We start from the raw sequence: 21396 nt of genomic DNA, 5'->3' as shown, positions 1-21396 counted from the left end.
ACGGCTCTGGCTGCTCATGGCTCACTGACGGCTCTGGCTGCTCATGGCTCTTTGACGGCTCTGGCTGCTCATGGCTCTCTGACGGCTCTGGCTGCTCATGGCTCGCTGGCGGCTCTGGCAGATCCTGTCTGGTTGGCGGCTCTGGCAGATCCTGTCTGGTTGGCGGCTCTGGCAGATCCTGTCTGGTTGGCGGCTCTGGCAGATCCTGTCTGGTTGGCGGCTCTGGCAGATCCTGTCTGGTTGGCGGCTCTGGCAGATCCTGTCTGGCGGGCGGCTCTAGCGGCTCCTGTCTGGCTGACGGCTCTAGCGGCTCCTGTCTGGCGGATGGCTCTGTAGGCTCATGGCAGACGGGCGGCTTTGCAGGCTCATGGCAGACGGGCGGCTTTGCAGGCTCCTGGCAGACGGATGGCTCAGATGGCGCTGGGGAGACGGATGGCTCAGATGGCGCTGGGGAGACGGATGGCTCAGATGGCGCTGGGGAGACGGATGGCTCAGATGGCGCTGGGGAGACGGATGGCTCTGGCCGGATACGGCGCACTGTAGACCTGGTGCGTGGTGCCGGAACTGGAGGCACCGGGCTAATGATAAGCACCTTCCTACTAGTGCGTGGAGCAGGGACAGGGCACACTGAACTCTCAAAGCGTACTCTATACCTGGTGCGTGGTACCGGCACTGGTGGCACCTGGCTGAGGGCACGCACCTCAGGACTAGTACGGGGAGAAGTGACAGTGTGTACAGGACTTGGGAGACGCACAGGTGGCTTAGTGCGTGGGGCCGGAACTGGAGGCACTGAACTGGATACACGCACTATAGGGAGAGTGCGTGGAGGAGGAACAGGGCTCTGGAAATGCACTGGTAGCCTAGTGCGTAATGTAGGCACTGTAGGTACTAGGCTGGGGCGGGGAGGTGGCGCCGGAAATACCGGACCGTGCAGGCGTACTGGCTCTCTTGAGCATTGAGCCTGCCCAACCTTACCTGGTTGAATGCTCCCGGTCGCCCTGCCAGTGCGGCGAGGTGGAATAGCCCGCACTGGGCTATGCAGGCGAACCGGGGAAACCATGCGTAAGGCAGGTGCCATGTATGCCGGCCCGAGGAGACGCACTGGAGACCAGACGCGTTGAGCCGGCCTCATGACACCTGGCTCAATGCCCAATCTCGCCCTACCAGTGCGGGGAGGTGGAATAACCCGCACCGGCCTATGCACACGTACAGGAGACACCGTGCGCTCTACTGCGTAACACGGTGTCTGCCCGTACTCCCGCTCTCCACGGTTAGCCTGGGAAGTGGGCGCAGGTCTCCTACCTGCCCTTGGCCCACTACCCTTTAGCCCCCCCCCAAGAAATTTTTGGGAGTTACTCACAGGCTTTTTCGGCTTCCGTGCCAGACGCGTTCCCTCATAATTCCGGTTCCTCTCTCCGGTAGCCTCCGCTCTCCTAAGTGCCTCCAGCTGTTCCCATGGAAGGCGATCTCTACCTGCTAGGATCTCCTCCCATGTGTAGACACCTTTTCCATTCAATACATCGTCCCATGTCCATTGCTCCTTCTTCTGTCCCTTACTCCGTTTAGCATTCCCATACCGCTTGGTCTCTGTATTTTGGTGGGTGATTCTGTAATAGCTGTCGCTTTCCTCATCCTCGGACGAGGTGAGGAGAGAAGGATCTTCGGACCAAAATGCGGAGTCAGGGAAATATGCCATCTTTATTTTATAACGAAAACCGATGACACGAAAACAAACACTTTAACAAACTACAAAATAAGAAAACGACGTACAACGGAACCTGAACATAAACTCACATCAACAAACGTAAACTCACGAACAGGAACGTACATCAAAACGAACGAACAGCCAAACAGCTCCAAAAGTGAATACATCGAACATAACGAAGACATCACAGGAGACAATCACCCACAAACAAACAGTGAGAATGCCCTACCTAAATATGACTCTTGATTAGAGGAAAATGCAAACCACCTGCCTCTAATCAAGAGCCATACCAGGCAAACCGAAACCAACATAGAAACAGATAACATAGACTGCCCACCCAAAACACATGCCCTGACCATAAACACATAAAAACTAACATAAATAGGTCAGGACTGTTACACATGGCTTGGAATTCTGCTCGTCAATCAGCATCCAGGATGCAAACAACCAGTTTTATAACAAGCTATAGACACAGATATACCCAGCTATACTCTATAGACAATCTACTGTCAGACTGGGCCAGCTGTAAAAACTAGCTAGCTAATCCAGTCCAGATATGGCTGAGTTTTGTGTCTGTCAGTAAAGGGTAGGAGCTAGCCTCTTCTGGTTGGGGCTTGGCTTTGGATTAGGTTATGTGTAATTTAAACTGAAGGGCTGTAGTGTATACGCTTGTGTAATGTACAGTACATGTGCTCCGCCAGCTGCAGCACTTGTGTGGGTGTGTCCTGAGAAGAATGTACTCCTCCTCTTGTCACGACAGTGGTTGGCTGCACTTCTTTTCAAAATCCTCCAAGACTCAGGGGCTAGAGCTGGGACGATAAACCGCAAATGATCGACACCAACCATACCGATCACTTATCACAGGCATTTTGCTCATTTCATTCATTACGATAAGTAGCCTTAACTAGAGAAATGAAATAAGTTTGCTAATATGTGTGATTGTCAATGGGACAGTTGTTGGATACAACCATCAAACCAGTAGTAGTAGTTTAAAGGAGAATATAATAACTGTTGTGCACATTAATGTAATAAAATGATTGTTCTATTTATCGCAACATGGATTTTTGTCCATTTCGTCCAGGTCTGTCAGGGGTGTTGTGACAGTAGACTTTGGAGAGAGTCGTGTTTGGGGAATGGGTGAGGGGGAGGGGAAAAGGCGGGCAGTGTCACTATTTTCATAGTTATCACGGTGCATTGTCTCTCTAACTGCCTAGTCAGCTTAATAAGAGGCTGTACAAGCTAAGTAGTAGTGAATGGTATAGTGAGGTATAGTGGGATGGTGGTGTGTGTACTGACACAGGGCTGGGCACACAGAGCAGGTCTGGGTTTAATAGGGTAATTGGTTTCTGCGCCTGGGAGCAGCTTACTTCACTGCAGCAATTCTAAAGTGTCTTTAATCTGCATCCTGGCTTATCAGAGCCTAGAGACAGTGTCAGGAGGGAGAAGAGGACGAAGAAAGGAAGGAAATAGAGGGGGTAAGAGAAAGTCAAAGGAGAAGGAGGACATATAGTAGAGAAAGGGGTGGAAAAGGGAGCGAGAGCAGAAGGGGAGCACACTGGTAGAGCGTGCTCAAACGTGTGCACAATCATGTGCGTGTTTGCGTGTTTGTGTGTACATGCATGCGTGTGAAAGTACGAGCCTGTGTGTGTAGACCAGTACAAACCTGAGGCAGTCTCCCTAACTGAAAATGTTGAGAAAGACACCTGGTTTCAACAATATTCTAATCACCTCCCCATTGTCTCAAAGATAATTTTCATGTTGTCAGCCCAGGCAGATAACATACGGGCGATTTGGCCCTACTGTCTGGGAGGCAGGCAGGTGTGTGGTTGAGTGTGCAGATGATTATCTAATGCAAAAGCAGTTAAAGACACAGTAACATCACTCATCAGCCTGATAAGGATCTACAGCACATACAGATTCACATAAACATTGTTTCAAGCAGAGAAAACATGCTGGGGGATAAACACCTCTCAATTCCCATGCCATGTCTGCTATGGTTATAAATGTGTCTCTTTTTGGCATGTGTGTGTGTTCAGGTCTGTGTAGGTGCTTATGGGTCTCTGAAGAGATTATAATGTGAACAGCATCAGAGAAAAGACACAAACACACACGCTGACACACTCAGCTCTTATTTCCATAGCTGCATGACAAAATGAAGTGCAGTGATTCCTGCTCCTCTTTAAAAGCGTAACAGGCAGAGAGGAGAGAAAAGAGAAATTAAGGGAGAGAGAAGAGAAAGCGAGAGAGATGGGCCATTAAAAAAGTCTGCAGTACTTCAAAGGCATCCCACTGTCAGTGGTTTAAACCTCGCCAGCAGCCTGCTGCATCAGTCTACTGAATCACACACACGGAGGGAGGGAGGGAGGTAAGATTACAGGGGCGAGAGGAAGACAGAAAGGCAGATAGTTATGGGGCAGTGAAGGGGCAGACAAGAGGAGGAGGAAGAAAAGGAGGTTAAAGACCAAGAGAGAGTGATGTGGAGAGGGCTTAAAAGTAAAGAGATGGCGAAAGACAGTCAGACAGACCAAGTGACAGAGTGAGGGCGAGGAGGAAAGGAGAGAGAGGGATGAGGAGGAAGTTAACCTGAAAAAGAGAATTAGAGTGGGTTAAAAGGAGAGGGAAAGAAGGCAGACAGATAGACAAGCAGACAGAGAGACAAGCAGACAGATAGACAAGCTGACAGTTAGACAAGCTGACAGTTAGGTAAACAGACAGTTAGACAAGCAGACAGTTAGACAGTTAGACAGTTAGACAAGCAGACAGTTAGACAAGCAGACATATAGACAAGCAGACAGATAGGCAAGCAGACAGTTAGGCAAGCAGACAGTTAGGCAAGAAAACCATTAGACAAGCTGACAGATAGGCTAGCAGACAGTTAGACAGGCAGACAGTTAGGCAAGCTGACAGATAGGCAAACAGACAGTTAGACAAGCAGACAGTTAGGTAAGCGGACAGACAGGCAAGCAGACAGTTAGGCAAGCTGACAGATAGGCAAACAGACAGTTAGACAAACAGACAGTTAGGCAAGAAAACCGTTAGACAAGCTGACAGATAGGCTAGCAGACAGTTAGGCTAGCAGACAGATAGGGAAGCAGATAGTTAGGCAAGCAGACAGTTAGGCAAGCAGACCGTTAGACAAGCAGATAGTTAGGCAAGCAGACAGTTAGACAAGCAGACAGATAGACAAAGAGACAGTTTGACTAGCAGACAGATAGACAAGCAGACAGTTAGACAAGCAGACAGTTAGACAAGCAGACAGTTTGACAAGCAGACAGTTTGACAAGCAGACAGTTAGGCAAGCAGACAGTTAGGCAAGCAGACAGATAGACAAGCAGACAGATAGACAAGCAGACAGTTAGGCAAGCAGACAGATAGGCAAGCAGAACATTCGACAAGCAGACAGGTAGGAAAGCAGACAGTTAGGCAAGCAGACAGATAGATAAGCAGACAGTTAGACAAGCAGACAGTTAGACAGTTAGACAGTTAGACTAGCAGACAGTTAGGCAAGCAGACATTTAGACAAGCAGACAGTTAGACTAGCAGACAGTTAGACAAGCAGACAGTTAGACTAGCAGACAGTTAGGCAAGCAGACAGTTAGACAAGCAGACAGTTAGACAAGCTGACAGTTAGACAAGCAGACAGTTAGACTAGCAGACAGTTAGGCAAGCAGACAGTTAGACAAGCAGACAGTTAGACAAGCAGACAGTTAGACAACCTGACAGTTAGACAAGCTGACAGTTAGACAAGCAGACAGATAGACAAGCAGGCAGTTAGACAAGCAGACAGTTAGACAAGCAGACAGTTAGACAACCTGACAGTTAGAGTAGCAGACAGATAGACAAGCTGACAGTTAGACAAGCAGACAGTTAGACAACCTGACAGTTAGACAAGCAGACAGTTAGACAAGCAGACAGTTAGACAAGCAGACAGTTAGAGTAGCAGACAGTTAGGCAAGCAGACAGTTAGACAAGCAGAAAGTTAGACAAGCAGACAGTTAGACAAGCAGATAGTTAGGCAAGCAGACAGTTAGACAAGCAGACAGATAGACAAAGAGACAGTTTGACAAGCAGACAGATAGACAAGCAGACAGTTATACAAGCAGACAGTTAGACAAGCAGACAGTTAGACAAGCAGACAGTTAGACAAGCAGACAGATAGACAAGCAGACAGTTAGACAAGCAGACAGATAGACAAGCAGGCAGTTAGACAAGCAGACAGTTAGACAAGCAGACAGTTAGACAACCTGACAGTTAGAGTAGCAGACAGATAGACAAGCTGACAGTTAGACAAGCAGACAGTTAGACAAGCAGACAGTTAGACAACCTGACAGTTAGACAAGCAGACAGTTAGACAAGCAGACAGTTAGAGTAGCAGACAGTTAGGCAAGCAGACAGTTAGACAAGCAGAAAGTTAGACAAGCAGACAGTTAGACAAGCAGATAGTTAGGCAAGCAGACAGTTAGACAAGCAGACAGATAGACAAAGAGACAGTTTGACAAGCAGACAGATAGACAAGCAGACAGTTATACAAGCAGACAGTTAGACAAGCAGACAGTTTGACAAGCAGACAGTTTGACAAGCAGACAGTTAGGCAAGCAGACAGTTAGGCAAGCAGACAGATAGACAAGCAGACAGATAGACAAGCAGACAGTTATACAAGCAGACAGTTAGGCAAGCAGACAGTTAGACAAGCAGACAGTTAGACAAGCAGACAGGTAGGCAAGCAGACAGTTAGACTAGCAGACAGTTAGGCAAGCAGACAGTTAGGCAAACAGACAGTTAGACTAGCAGACAGTTAGACAAGCAGACAGTTAGGCAAGTAGACAGTTATACAAGCAGACAGTTAGGCAAGCAGACAGTTAGGCAAGCAGACATGAATAGAAGAGGAGTAAGTGAGATAAATAGAACTGTCTGTAATTTATCTGCAAAGGCAGCCTTTCCGTTCTGTTTCCCTCCCCTGTGGTTTAGCAGTGACCTGAATTACTGCTCTAATCACTGCTGTCTTTGTCTCTGTCTAACAGACATATACACTCATTACAACACACACACGCACGCACGCACGCACGCACGCACGCACGCACGCACACACACACACACACACACACACACACACACACACACATACACACACACACACACACACACACACACCATGTCATTGCAAACGTTGCAATCACCACATCATTGAAAACTTTCTGTATTGCATCCGGGGGCAGACTTTGGGTAACAAGATTGTCTGGAATTCAATTCCTTCTGATTACTTTTTTATGCACTTGGAAGCATCATGGTCTCTGATTGCCTATGAAATGCAACTTTACTTCTGGTTTGTCTGATTTTCAGCCTTCATCACTGAACAATGCTATGAATATTTACCGTTTTATAAGTCTGCAACTATCTTCTTAAATAAGCATGGATTGGTCCTGATGTGTCGTGATTCATTCCACTGCAGTCGCTGAGGCTTAGCTCTTCTGCAGCAGCAATAAGCAGACAGACCGTAATAGGTTCAGAGACTGGGTAGTGAGCAGAACTCCTGGCTCTCTTCCACTGGGACAGACAACATGCTAAGTCATGATATTCACTACAGCCGTTGGGATGCAGGAGAGAAGACACTAAACAGTGTGTTGTTTTTTCAAAACACCCAGAGGATAAAGGCAGTGCAAGTGTAGTCCATTATAAACACACACAAACACACATTTACACACACACACACACACACACTTGCTTGTAGGTGAAACAGACAGCACTGGTGTACTTTATCATCTAAGTGTTGTCCTATTCACTCAGTGTCAGACTATATTTAAATAAACATGGAGTGGTTTGAGTTATTTACTGTATCTAACAGCAGTGTCTGTGTATTACACACACACACACACACACACACACACACACACACACACACACACACACACACACACACACACACACACACACACACACACACACACACACACACACACACACACACTAGCTGTTTTACTATGTTAAACATCACTCTATTTTCAACTTGTGTACAGATTTTCATCACAAAACATGATATGCTAATGTTTTTCTCTCTCCTTTTCCCTTCTCCACCTCCCTTCCTCCCTCTCTCTGCAGGTTGTTTTCAGCTATGTAACGTGTTTCGTCAGAACATGGAGATTGACCAGTGTCTGCTGGAGTCTCTCCCGTTTGGCCAGCGCCAGCGGCTGGTCAGGAGGATGCGCTGTGACCAAATAAGGGAGTACTATGAGCGGGAGAAGAGCCTGCAGAAACCGGGAGGAGGAGTCAAGGTAAAAGCCCCGCCCACCAGCCACATGAAGAGACACCGCATTCGCTTCAGCCTCGGTGACATCATACAGGACGCCATCGTACGCCACGATGACAAAGAAGGTTTGTGTTTACCTATGTCTGCCTGCCTGCCTGTCTGCCTGCCTGCCTGCCTGCCTGCCTGCCTGTCTGCCTGCCTGCCTGTGTGCCTGTCTGTCTGCCTGTCTGTCTGTCTGTCTGTCTGCCTGCCTGCCTGCCTGCCTGCCTCTGTGTATGGGGGGTAGCTATAGAGATAAAGAGTGTGAGTATGTTGATGCTAGTATTTCCAGAGTGTAATGGCTATATCTGACAGATTTATGAGCTTTGATTCAGTTCAATCAGAATAGGCAGTGGGAAGTGTTCAGTGTGTACTGAGTGGCATATATGAGCCCTATTCTTACAGCACTTACATCATTCGCTGCACGGCTGGGGACCATCTGAGTCCCTTTCAAATCACTTACACATGTTTTGGGTTTACCGTCTCCACACCCATCCCTACAGACCTCCAGTAATGCAACAGACCTAGTCCACATGTTTTGGGTTTACCGTCTCCACACCCATCCCTACAGACCTCCAGTAATGCAACAGACCTAGTCCACATGTTTTGGGTTTACCGTCTCCACACCCATCCCTACAGACCTACAGTAATGCAACAGACCTCAAAACATTATCAGCATCCCAAAGTGGGTCTCAGTTGATAGTGAACAGAAGACATTAAGTCAGTGCCTCCCACGGAGCGGTAAAAAAAGCCTCTCTCTATCTCTCTCTCTCTATTCCTTATTTTTCTCCCTTCCTCTCTTTGTATTCTGTTCCTCCTTCAATATTCACTCTTCATTCCCTCTCCAGAGTTTCAGCTACTAATCAGTATTCTGCTTAGTGTGTGTGTGTGTGTGTGTGTGTGTGTGTGTGTGTGTGTGTGTGTGCGTGTGCTTGTGCGTGTGCGTGTATGTGTGTGTTTGTTAGTGCAGCAGTTGGAAAAAGACAAATGGATGTGGCAAGGGTGAGGAGTGGCCATTAGCTTTGCAGTATTAGCTCATTCTTCAAACTGATTACAGGCTAGTCAGGACACAAACTCTCTCACTCTGTCACCCACACACACACACATAAAAACACACCTAGCTAATATTCAGAGTGAAATGCAGCTCTTGGGAGACAAGCAGAAGGGGTTGTGCAGGACAGCACAACGATTACAGAGCTCAGAGATTTCTCCCATTATGTGCGATGGAGCGGATGATATTAAGTCAACCAAAGTCAGCTATTCTGACTATCCCCAGGACAGCTGACCAGATTTTGTGTGTGTGTGTGTGTGTGTGTGTGTGTGTGTGTGTGTGTGTGTGTGTGTGTGTGTGTGTGTGTGTGTGTGTGTGTGTGTGTGTGTGTGTGTGTGTGTGTGTGTGTGTGTGTGTGTGTGTACCTCCCTATTCTATCAACTGAGAGATTCCTCATTAGGGATTCTGCCTAGACCTCAGAGGGGAGGGAGAGAGAGAGCTCTTGTGAGCCTGACTCTAAATCATCTGTTGCCCCAGGCAGGGATCTGAGGGACTCTACCCTTAATGCCACAGTCCCATACACACAGAGCTGCAGTCAAACACACTTTATGTCTTTATAAAGTATCACTACTAGTGGATACTCTATTACTCTATACTCTATGAGTGCTTTTACAATATACATTTATTTATCTCACTATGGCCTCTTCTCTCCCTCTTTCTCCCTCTTCCTCTCTCTCTCTCTCTCTCTCTCTTTCTCTCTCCATCCTTTCCTTATCTTTCTCGCCACCCATGCTCTTGTTTGCCAGCCGTTTGCCCAGCTGTCTGTGTGTATCTGTCAGACCACCCAGCAGCCATTGCAGGTCACTATGCTAATCTCCCCCCTTTGGGCTGCCAATGATCTTCAGCTGGGGTACTTGAGAGCAGCTGGTGTACCCATGCAACTGCCTGACTAAAACCTGGTCCTTAGGCCGGGCATGAATCGCCACTGTTTACTCCTGAGTAGAAATCCTAATCACCACCCATGCAACAGCATGGTACAGGACTGGCACAAGACTGTTACTGCCACTGGCTTTTGGTATGGTGGGTAAAATCAGCTGCCAACCATTGGTCTGATTAACTAGACTTGGAACTGTCAAGGCTATGCTGAACAAGATGTTGTTGGATAAGATGTTGTTGGACAAGATGTTGTTGGACAAGATGTTGTTGGACAAGATGTTGTTGGATAGGATGTTGTTGGACAGGATGTTGTTGGACAAGATGTTGTTGGACAAGATGTTGTTGGACAAGATGTTTTTGGATAAGATGTTGTTGGACAAGATGTTGTTGGACAAGATGTTGTTGGATAGGATGTTGTTGGACAAGATGTTGTTGGATAGGATGTTTTTGGACAAGATGTTTTTGGACACGATGTTGTTGGACAAGATGTTGTTGGACAAGATGTTGTTGGACAAGATGTTGTTGGATAGGATGTTGTTGGACAAGATGTTGTTGGACAAGATGTTGTTGGACAAGATGTTGTTGGATAAGATGTTGTTGGACAAGATGTTGTTGGACAAGATGCTGTTGGACAAGATGTTGTTGGACAGGATGTTGTTGGACAAGATGTTGTTGGACAAGATGTTGTTGGACAAGATGTTGTTGGACAAGATGTTGTTGGATTAGATGTTGTTGGACAAGATGTTGTTGGACAAGATGTTGTTGGACAAGATGTTGTTGGACAAGATGTTTTTGGACAAGATGTTTTTGGACAAGATGTTGTTGGACAAGATGTTGTTGGACAAGATGCTGTCCTGCAGATTTGATGTTCCATAGGCATGATACCGTGTAGATGGAGACATGATGATAAGTCTCATTTCACACCATCGGACTGAATTCCCTTCTTGTTATTCCTGCTATTACTGATTTGTTGCTTTGATGATCCCATGGTTAACTATCTAAAATTGTAGTCAGTAATGTGTCTTTTGGATTACTGTAATCTGATTATTTTCAGTTACTTTCTAATTAATTTTCCCTTAAGATGCAGAAGAAGACAAAAATAATTCTTTATACACATTTGGTGTGTCATCATAGTGGTCTCAGGCTCACTCAGGTGGAAAAATCGTTAACATTTTAAATGCTGAATTGAATGTAATTGAGAAAGCAGAAAGGTCTCAATGTATTTTTTTCACTAACATCCTTTCTGAATTTAAGAGTAATCCAAGAAGTAACCATATCGTTCTTAAAAAGTATCTGTAATCTGATACAATATGTTTGCTGGTAATGTAAGCGATTACATTTATAGGTTTTTTGTAATCAGATTACATGTAATCAGTTACTCCCCAACCCTGATCTTTGGCCTGTTGACTGTTTCTATGTTTCTGTGTGTCTAATGTTACTTTTAGGCAATGTCAGTTTCTGTGTCTCTGTGTATGTATACGTTTGTGCCAATTACCGTGTAGGAAAATACAATAATGCTCCACAGCATGTTTCTGTCTCAATCCCAGTCCATTCCAAATCCATGTAGGAAACATGGTCGCCTCAGGCCTCCTTTATCCCAGGAGATATGTGGGAACATTTCTGGAATTGTATTCACAGCAAAATCCTTAATCATTTTTGAGAGGAAGAAATGTGTAAATACGTAAATACACCCCATGTCGAGAGACCCAGGGGTCCATCTGGGGTGAAAGGGGGGTAATTTAGGAGGACGGGGTGGGAATTGGGGTTGGTTCTGCCTGTACCAAGCTCCCCAAACCCTGGAAAACCGGAGTCAGCAGAGATCATGAGGATGTGTGGAAGGAAAATCAATGCTTAGTATTCCACAAGGATCTCATCTCAGCCCGTTGTTATTAGTGATGAGATCAGCTCCTCTGTTCTGGAGATAATGGAAGAAATACCACCCTCAAAGATTTATGTAGCAGATTGTTTTTTTTGCTTTGCTTTATCTTGTGGAGGCCTTATCTGGTGGTGAATCTCTCATTGAAGTGAAAAGCTATGAAATGAGAGTGATAGACTGTGTCCAAACGTTTATCTAGCTATAGCGAGGCATGGGGATATTATTCTGGAACACTGTGGAATGTCTGTGGTATGAACGTCTTCTGTATTAGTTGTGTAAGGTTTTTATCATAGCACCCAACCTCCCTATGTAATAATTTATATGGTTTCATTTAATTTGTTCTTTGATTGATACAATAATGGCTATGAATCTTTCAAGATGAGGAAACATCACCTTGTACCATCATGACTCATTGTCATTTAAAGAATGTTTGGCATCTCTCTCTCTATCTCTCTCTTTCTCTCTCCGTCTGTGTGTCTATCCTAATTCAACTTTGTCAGTATGGAGTTGGCTTTGGACACAGATTCACAGATAAACTAGAAACACACTTTTCTGACGAGGCAGGTTAGTAATAAGAGATGTACACACACACACTTATCAGAAATCACTGGCAGGAAATCAGATGGAAGCAGAGAGGAAAATAGAGAGTGACGGAGATGTGGAGATGGGTAAAGAGATTGAAAGGAGAGGATAGAGGACAATGTCATTAAAAAAAGTAGAAAGTGAGAATCAAAGAAAAAGAACAGGCAGGGAGGGATATGGTGAATGGGGAAAAAGAGAGAATGAGAGACGAGAGAGACCTGAGCCTTTTTCAGCTCGATTCCTCCCTGCCATATGTAAACTGGGACTTGCATTGGTAGTGACATTTGGTGAAATTGCCTTTCTAAAGTAATGTCTTAACTTCATCAGTGGGAGGCACGGCTGTGACCGGAGCATCTGTTCCCTTCAAGAGGCGTGGAATCCAAAATCAATTCACAATACCATTCCAGAATAATGATATGGAATGTTCCACACTGGGGAATGATTGGTATATACAGTAGCTGTGTTATTGAGGTGATATTAGATGTTACGTTCCCAGCAAAATCCTATGTTTGATGAGATTGAGTCTACTGTATATGAATGATTTTATTCTCTTATATGAGGTTAGGGGTCTGGCAGAGAGATGACTTGAGTGTGACAGAGTGGCTCTCTGTCCGGTTGCAGTTCACAGCTGTTTGATAACCTGATCATCGTAATATAGTTCTGTGTCTCAATGCCTAGGAAACCTGTTTAATATTAGCATCTGTCCATTATTACTCTGCATCTAACCAAAGTAGTGGGTGTTTTAAAATCAGATTACTATACATCATGATATGATCATGTGACGTGTGTTGTAATTCAGATTTCATAATACACTGCTCAAAAAAATAAAGGGAACACTTAAACAACACAATGTAACTCCAAGTCAATCACACTTCTGTGAAATCAAACTGTCCACTTAGGAAGCAACACTGATTGACAATAAATTTCACATGCTGTTGTGCAAATGGAATAGACAAAAGGTGGAAATTATAGGCAATTAGCAAGACACCCCCAATAAAGGAGTGATTCTGCAGGTGGTGACCACAGACCACCTCTCAGTTCCTATGCTTACTGGCTGATGTTTTGGTCACATTTGAATGCTGGCGGTACTTTCACTCTAGTGGTAGCATGAGACGGAGTCTACAACCCACACAAGTGTCTCAGGTAGTGCAGCTCATCCAGGATGGCACATCAATGCGAGCTGTGGCAAGAAGGTTTGCTGTGTCTGTTAGCGTAGTGTCCAGAGCATGGAGGCGCTACCAGGAGACAGGCCAGTACATCAGGAGACGTGGAGGAGGCCGTAGGAGGGCAACAACCCAGCAGCAGGACCGCTACCTCTGCCTTTGTGCAAGGAGTTGCACTGCCAGAGCCCTGCAAAATGACCTCCAGCAGGCCACAAATCTGCATGTGTCTGCTCAAACGGTCAGAAACAGACTCTATGAGGGTGGTATGAGGGCCCGACATCCACAGGTGGGGGTTGTGCTTACAGCCCAACACCGTGCAGGACATTTTGCATTTGCCAGAGAACACCAAGATTGGCAAATTCGCCACTGGCGCCCTGTGCTCTTCACAGATGAAAGCAGGTTCACACTGAGCACGTGACAGATGTGACAGAGTCTGGAGACGCCGTGGAGATCGTTCTGCTGCCTGCAACATCCTCCAGCATGACCGGTTTGGCGGTGGGTCAGTCATGGTGTGGGGTGGCATTTCTTTGGGGGACCGCACAGCCCTCCATGTGCTCGCCAGAGGTAACCTGACTGCCAATTAGGTACCGAGATGAGATCCTCAGACCCCTTGTGAGACCATATGCTGGTGCGGTTGGCCCTGGGTTCCTCCTAATGCAAGACAATGCTAGACCTCATGTGGCTGGAGTGTGTCAGCAGTTCCTGCAAGAGGAAGGCATTGATGCTATGGACTGGCCCGCCCGTTCCCCAGATCTGAATCCAATTGAGCACATCTGGGACATCATGTCTCGCTCCATCCACCAACGCCACGTTGCACCACAGACTGTCCAGGAGTTGGCGGATGCTTTAGTCCAGGTCTGGGAGGAGATCCCTCAGGAGACCATCCGCCACCTCATCAGGAGCATGCCCAGGCGTTGTAGGGAGGTCATACAGGCACGTGGAGGCCACACACACTACTGAGCCTCATTTTGACTTGTTTTAAGGACATTACATCAAAGTTGGATCAGCCTGTAGTGTGGTTTTCCACTTTAATTTTGAGTGTGACTCCAAATCCAGACCTCCATGGGTTGATAAATTTGATTTCCATTGATAATTTCTGTGTGATTTTGTTGTCAGCACATTCAACTATGTAAAGAAAAAAGTATTTAATAAGAATATTTCATTCATTCAGATCTAGGATGTGTTATTTTAGTGTTCCCTTTATTTTTTTGAGCAGTGTATATCAAATCAGAGAATGATAACGGTTGAGATTCTCTTTGACTATGAAACGTACTAAAATACTGTTGAGTAGCATCAGTATCAGTGTGTGGGTGGGTGCCCTGTCGTGCATACATTACACACTCAACTGAGACCTCCTGTCACTTAAGACAAGTGTAATTCAATGTCGGAAAATCACCCTTTCTCCTCCTCCTCTCTCCCTACTCGCTTCCTCCTCTTGAGTCTGTCCTCTATTGATCAGCAGATATAGATCAGACAGACAGACAGTGAATAGCCTAGCACCAGTAACACCCTGTCTGTATGTCTGTTTGTCTGTAATTAGCTCTCTCTGAGTTAAGGAAGTAGAAGCACTAATGTCCTCTGCTGTCATTGTTTCATGTCTTCCTCACCTCAGCGTTTAGCACCAAGCTCACACATATGCATGCAAGCACACACACACACACACACACACACACACACACACACACACACACACACACACACACACACACACACACACACACACACACACACACACACACACACACACACACACACACACACACACACACACACACACACACACACACACCTTTGTCAAGACGTCTACATACACAGTCAAGCTAATTGCATGCCTATACCCAACGCGTGATCACTGATCCTATCTGATCAGGTTCAGTATAGCAAGATTGATGGTGTCCGTGTTGAAGATCGTCCTAACTCCCATACAGCTCTGGTACAGTTATCTATCTGTCAGAGCTAGAAGCTCATTGTCTGCGCCACACATCAATCCCTTTCCCAGGGGCCTTTGCAGTGGAAGGTAGATGTCATGCTGTGACACCGTGCCAAATCCTCTCTGTTGATTGAACGAAGGAGTGAGAAAGAGAGAGGAACCAGCAATCTGGACACAATAACTGACTCTTTATGATTATTGTGGCCTTTGTCCACCAAATAGGGGAACAGATCAATGTTTTACATTTTATTTCTTTATTTTACCTTTATTTAACCAGGTAGGCCAGTTGAGAACAAGTTCTCATTTACAACTGCGACCTGGCCAAGGTAAAGCAAAGCAGAGCGACAAAAACAACAACACAGAGTTACACATGGGATTAACACACGTACAGTCAATAACACAATAGAAAAATCTGTATACAGTGTGTGCAAATGAAGTAAGTAGGTAAGGCAATAAATAGACCAATAGTGGTGAAGTGATTACAATTTAGCAATTTACACTGGAGTGATATATGTGCAGATGAGGATGTGCAAGTAGAAATACTGGTGTGCAAAAGAGCAGAAAAACAAAAACAAATATGGGGATGAGGTAGGTAGTTGGTTGGATGGGTTATTTACAGATGGGCTGTGTACAGCTGCAGAGATCGGTAAGCTGTTCTGACTGCTGACGCTAAAAGTTAGTGAGGGAGATATAAGTCTCCAACTTCAGTGATTTTTGCAATTTGTTCCAGTCATAGGCAGCAGAAAACTGTACGGAAAGGGGGCCACATAGGTGTTGGCTTTAGGGATGACCAGTGAAATATACCTGCTGGAGCGCGAGCTATGGGTGAGTGTTGCTGTCGTGATCAGTGAGATAAGATAAGGCAGAGCTTTACCCAGCAAAGACTTATAGATGACCTGGAGCCAGTGGGTTTGGTGACAAATATGTAGCGAGGACCAGCCAAGGAGAGCATACAAGTCGCAGTGGTGGGAAGTATATGAGGCTTTGGTGACAAAACGGATGGCACTGTGATAGACTGCATCCAATTTGCTGAGGAGAGTGTTTGAGGCTATTTTGTAAATTACATCACCGAAGTCAAGTATCCATAGGATAGTCAGTTTTACAAGGGTATGTTTGGCAACATGAGTGAAGGAGGCTTTGTTGCGAGATAGAAAGCCAATTCTAGGTTTAATTTTGGATTGGAGATGCTTAATGTGAGTCTGGAAGGAGAGTTTACAGTCTAGCCAGACACCTAGGTAGGTATTTATAATTGTCCACATATTCTAAGTCAGAACCGTCCAGAGCTGTGATGCTAGTTGAGCGGGCGGGTGTGAGCAGCGATTGGTTGAAGAGCATGCAGTTCGTTTTACTTACATTTAAGATCAGCTGGAGGTCACGGAAGGAGTGTTGTATGGCGTTGAAGCTCGTTTGGAGGTTTGTTAACACAGTGTCCAAGGAATGGCCAGATGTATACAGAATGGTGTCGTCTGCGTAGAGGTAGATCAAAGAATCACCCGCAGCAAGAGCGACATCATTGATATATACAGAGGAAAGAGTTGGCCTGAGAATTGAACCCTGTGGCACCCCCATAGAGACTGCCAGAGGACCGGACAACAGGCCCTCCGATTTGACACACTGAACTCTATCTGAGAAGTAGTTAGTGAACCAGGCGAGGCAGTCATTAGAGAAACCAAGGCTGTTGAGTCTGCCGATAAGAATACGGTGAATGACAGTGTTGAAAGCTTTGGCCAGGTCAATGAATACAGCTGCACAGTACTGTATTTTATCGATGGCGGTAATGATATCGTTTAGGACATTGAGCGTGGCTGATGTGCACCCGTGACCAGCTCGGAAACCAGATTGCGTAGGTGAGAAGGTACGTTGGGATTCAAAAATGGTCAGTGATCTGTTTGTTCACTTGGCTTTCGAAGACTTTAGAACAGCAGGGCAGGATGGATATAGGTCTGTAACTGTTTGGGTCTAGTGTGTCTCCCCCTTTGAAGATTGGAATGACTGCGGCCGCTTTCCAATCTTTAGGAATGTCAGACGATACAAAAGAGAGGTTGAACAGAATAGTAATAGGGGTATCTAACCCAATGTGAGAATTAAGCCAGAGATATTACTTGAGAAACAAGAGGAGCTAAAGAGAAACTTTAATAAGGAAAGCACATACTTGTGAACTCATTTGTTGCTACTGAGCTTGGCTCAGTACAAATGTAATTTAGATTCCATTCTTACATCTGCTGGAGAATATCTTGTAGCATTTTTTAATTAAGATGTCAAACCCTAGGGAAGCTTGTTCCAACAGACTACTACTAACTGAATGTCCTTCAATGCTTCAAGATTGTTCGGGAGAGAATAACTTGGTTAACACTTTTTATAATCCATCTGTCTATGCACACATAATATTGCATTTAATACTTGCTACAATCCTTCAAAGAAATGTATAACAGACTATATGAATGCATAGCTTAATCACTCTAACAGAATTCATAAAGCATTACTCACAGAGATTCACAGAAAGTATTCCCCAAATGATGCGGTGGAATTACAAATCCCAAATCTCTCTAGATAACTTTTTTCTGCATCACAGATCCCATCATGGAAGTCTGTGCTCTTAGGATTGTGTCTTGTCTGAGAACAGTGTATATTGTTTTTCCTGAAGGATGGAAACGGAGAGAAGACTCCAAAGCTCTTTAGGAAAACATAGAGCAGCCATGCAAGACGAGGGATTGTGGTGACTATGAATGTCTGATAAGAAGCACTGAGACGGAATAATTTACAGGGATGAGAATTTACAGTAGGTTTCATATTGGAGGGTTGGGATGAGGTATAGCGGAACACACATAGGGACTAATAATATGGATGGTGGACTGGTAAGGAATGCGAAAAAGAGGTGATAGGTAACATATGTCATGTTATTGAAGGGGCATTTGAAAATGCATTCACAAGGATGGAGTTCTGGGATGAATAGAACAGAGAGAAACATTGAGAGAAAGAGATGGATCGAGTGGGATTTGAACAAGTGCATTTGGAATCCATCCCCTTATGAAGTAGCCTAGACATACCCTCCACTCACCGACTATTTAATACTCCTTCTTCCCCTCTCCCTCTCCCTAGAGGTAAAGCTACAGTATAATTGTATACTTCTCTTTTTTTTCTCCCGCTGCATCCATTGCATACGTCTCCCTGCCTAAATGCAATGCATGTCCGTGATGCTTTTCTCTAGGCGTCCATAGTGTACGCAATGTATTCACATCAGGTTCCTTGATGCCTGTATTTTTGCAGAATCATGCCAGATTGACGCTTATCAATGATATCATGTAGGCATCACTTGCTTCCATTGTATATCATTAACTCAGCAGACATAGCTCTCAGGGCTGTAGTGGAGCATACTCTAACTGTACACCAGCGACTCGCTAGTCATGTACATAATGCAATTTATACATGTTATGCAAGAGAGACTGGAGTGCCTCTGCCAGGTCTGACAATAGTACAAGGTCAGAGTGGAAACATGTTCCCCTTACTGGAATGTGTCTGACTTAGCATCTACAGAAATATGTCTGATCCAACTCCACTTCTATAACTGATAGGGAGACTCTGTTGAGTCATCAGGAATCTATTCAAGGTTGGCATTGGACTCATAGTGCGTTCCATTCAGTGTTTGCGTTCTGGTTGCATCTGGTTAGAGTTTGGCTGCAGGGACTGTATGATAAGCAGTTTGTGGTCATCTTTTGGATGGCTGAAGAGCGGAATATACCGATGGGGAGGATAGGGTCATCTTTTATTGGAAAGAAGGGTGGATGAAAGACTTGAGTCTGTAGGGGAGGTCTGGGACGAACAGAGAACATCAGTCCTCTCTCTCTCTTTCTCCTTTCCTCTGTCATTATTCCTCCCGCCTCTTCTCTCCAGCTCTGGCTCTCTCCCTCCATCTCTCTTTCCCTCTCTTCACAACGGCTCCCATCTGGTTACTATGGAAACTCCACATATGTCTCCCACAGCTGTTTTTCAGTTTTCCCCAAAATGACAGCTGGTTGTTTTCCCTCTCTTTCTCACACACTCTCCATCTCTCTCTTCACGGTCAAACAGCCTGATGAAACAGAGCACACAGACAAACACATTAACACCAGGCAAAAGAGCAACAACCTGCATTAATTTACACTGCTGCCAAAATGCTCACTGCCTGAGTTAGCACTGATCAAATCAAGTCAAGTTTATTCGGTGCACAGTTTTCATTAGGTATAAAAGGTGCAGTGAAATGTTTACTTGCGAGCTCCCTCAACAGTACAGTACAACATCAATATAAATCATGCACAGTGGTAATAATAATGCTAATCATGAAGACAGGGTATCCATTGGTTTTCCATGAGTAGTATGTGAGCTAGGTGGTTGTATTGTGTATAAGGGATGGAAAAGACATGGTCTTAGAGTGTGTAGAGATGTAATGGTCCACAGCAATACTGGATAGTACCTGTCAACCATTTCAATAGAACAGGACAGTGGGTAGCGTTGGCATATGAACCAATAGTAGAGCAGGACAGAGGACAGTGTTGACCTATGGACCAATAGAACAGCAGAACAGTGGGCAGTGTAAACGTATGGACTAATAGAGAACCACAACACCGGAAAGTGTTGTCATGATCCAATAGAACAGAAACGGAACATCAGCCATATGGTCCAGCATACAGCACTTCTGTTTGATTGCCCTGAGGGTCAATACATACATAGCTCTTGACTTCTGACCTCTGTTCAGTCAAGCTCAACAATGCCCTATAAAAACACATAGACGGGTCCTTCCAGTGTGTGGAAGGTCAAACAGACCTGATGCCGTCCAGACTGATGCCTGACTGTATTAGTCTATTATTTCGGAAGACTTGTGATTCAATTAATATATACAGTAGTGTTTAGATTTGACAGTTTAGTCATTTAGCAGACACTGTTATCCAGGGTTATTCACCATTCTACTGAAGCACTGTAGGTGAACCAACCACCACATATGTTAATTAGCCTTAATTACTAACCTACAGTAGTTGGGATTATATTCCTGAGCTTTTAGGCGGGAGGCAGGTGTTTATGTGTGTGTGTATGTGAGAGAGAGCGAGAGAGAGAGAAATTAGTGTTGAATGACTTTAGGAAGGCTATGTTCTTCCTCATCAACCATTTAAGATCCATTAAGCACCAGAAGACTGCGTGCGTGCGCATATAAATGTGTGCGTGTGTAACAGTTTAACTTTACGTCCGTACCCTCGCCCCGACCCGGGCGCGAACCAGGGACCACATCAACAACAGTCACCCACGAAGCATCGTTACCCATCGCTCCACAAAAGCCATGGCCCTTGCAGAGCAAGGGGAACCACTACTTCAAGGTCTCAGAGCAAGTGACGTCACCGATTGAAAGGCTATTAGCGCGCACCACCGCTAACTAGCTAGCCATTTCACATCCGTTACACGTGTGCATTAGTCATTTAGCAGACAATGTTATCGAGGGATATCCACCATTCTACTAAAGCACTGTAGGTGAGCCAACCACCATTATCCTTAATTACTAATCTAGGTGGGGTTATATTTCTGAGCTTTTAGGTGGGCGACAGAAAGGTGTGTGTGTGCGTGCATGTGCATGTGCATAGCATGTGCGTGCGTGTGTTTGTGTGTGTGTGTGTGCGTGCGGGCGTGCGTGTGCGTGCATGTGTGTGTGTGTAAGAGAGAGAGATAATTGTGTGCATTGACTTTTGGAAGGCTGTGTTCTTCCTCATCAACCATTTAAGCTCCATTAGGCACCAAGAACCATTAGAAGACTGTGTGGGTGTGCATGTAAATGTGTGTGTGTGTGTTTCGGTGACTGTATACTCGTGTGTTCATAATACGTCCATCCATAAATGACTAGGATCCTCCATTATCAAGACTAAGCAAAGATTGGTTGGTTGATAGGTGGGGTCCCTACGGTATATGAC

The 21396-nt window shown here is 45.3% G+C and overlaps 1 protein-coding gene across 3 annotated transcripts in view; it reads left to right on the top strand.

Annotated features, from left to right (window-relative positions):
• myo16 (myosin XVI) overlaps positions 1 to 21396 on the top strand; it is a 259436-nt gene that overhangs the window by 73732 nt on the left and 164308 nt on the right. For all 3 annotated transcript variants that reach the window (XM_055871717.1, XM_055871716.1, XM_055871718.1), the window contains exon 2: positions 7802 to 8074. In XM_055871717.1, coding sequence (XP_055727692.1) covers positions 7837 to 8074 — 238 coding nt within the window. In that variant the 5' untranslated portion in view covers positions 7802 to 7836. The remainder of the gene's footprint in view (positions 1 to 7801; positions 8075 to 21396) is intronic.

The sequence above is a fragment of the Salvelinus fontinalis genome, chromosome 19 (genome assembly GCF_029448725.1).
Source record: "Salvelinus fontinalis isolate EN_2023a chromosome 19, ASM2944872v1, whole genome shotgun sequence".
Classification (NCBI taxonomy): Eukaryota; Metazoa; Chordata; class Actinopteri; order Salmoniformes; family Salmonidae; genus Salvelinus; species Salvelinus fontinalis.
The sequence above is the reverse complement of the archived record's forward strand: the minus strand, read 5'-3'. Positions and strand labels throughout refer to the sequence as shown.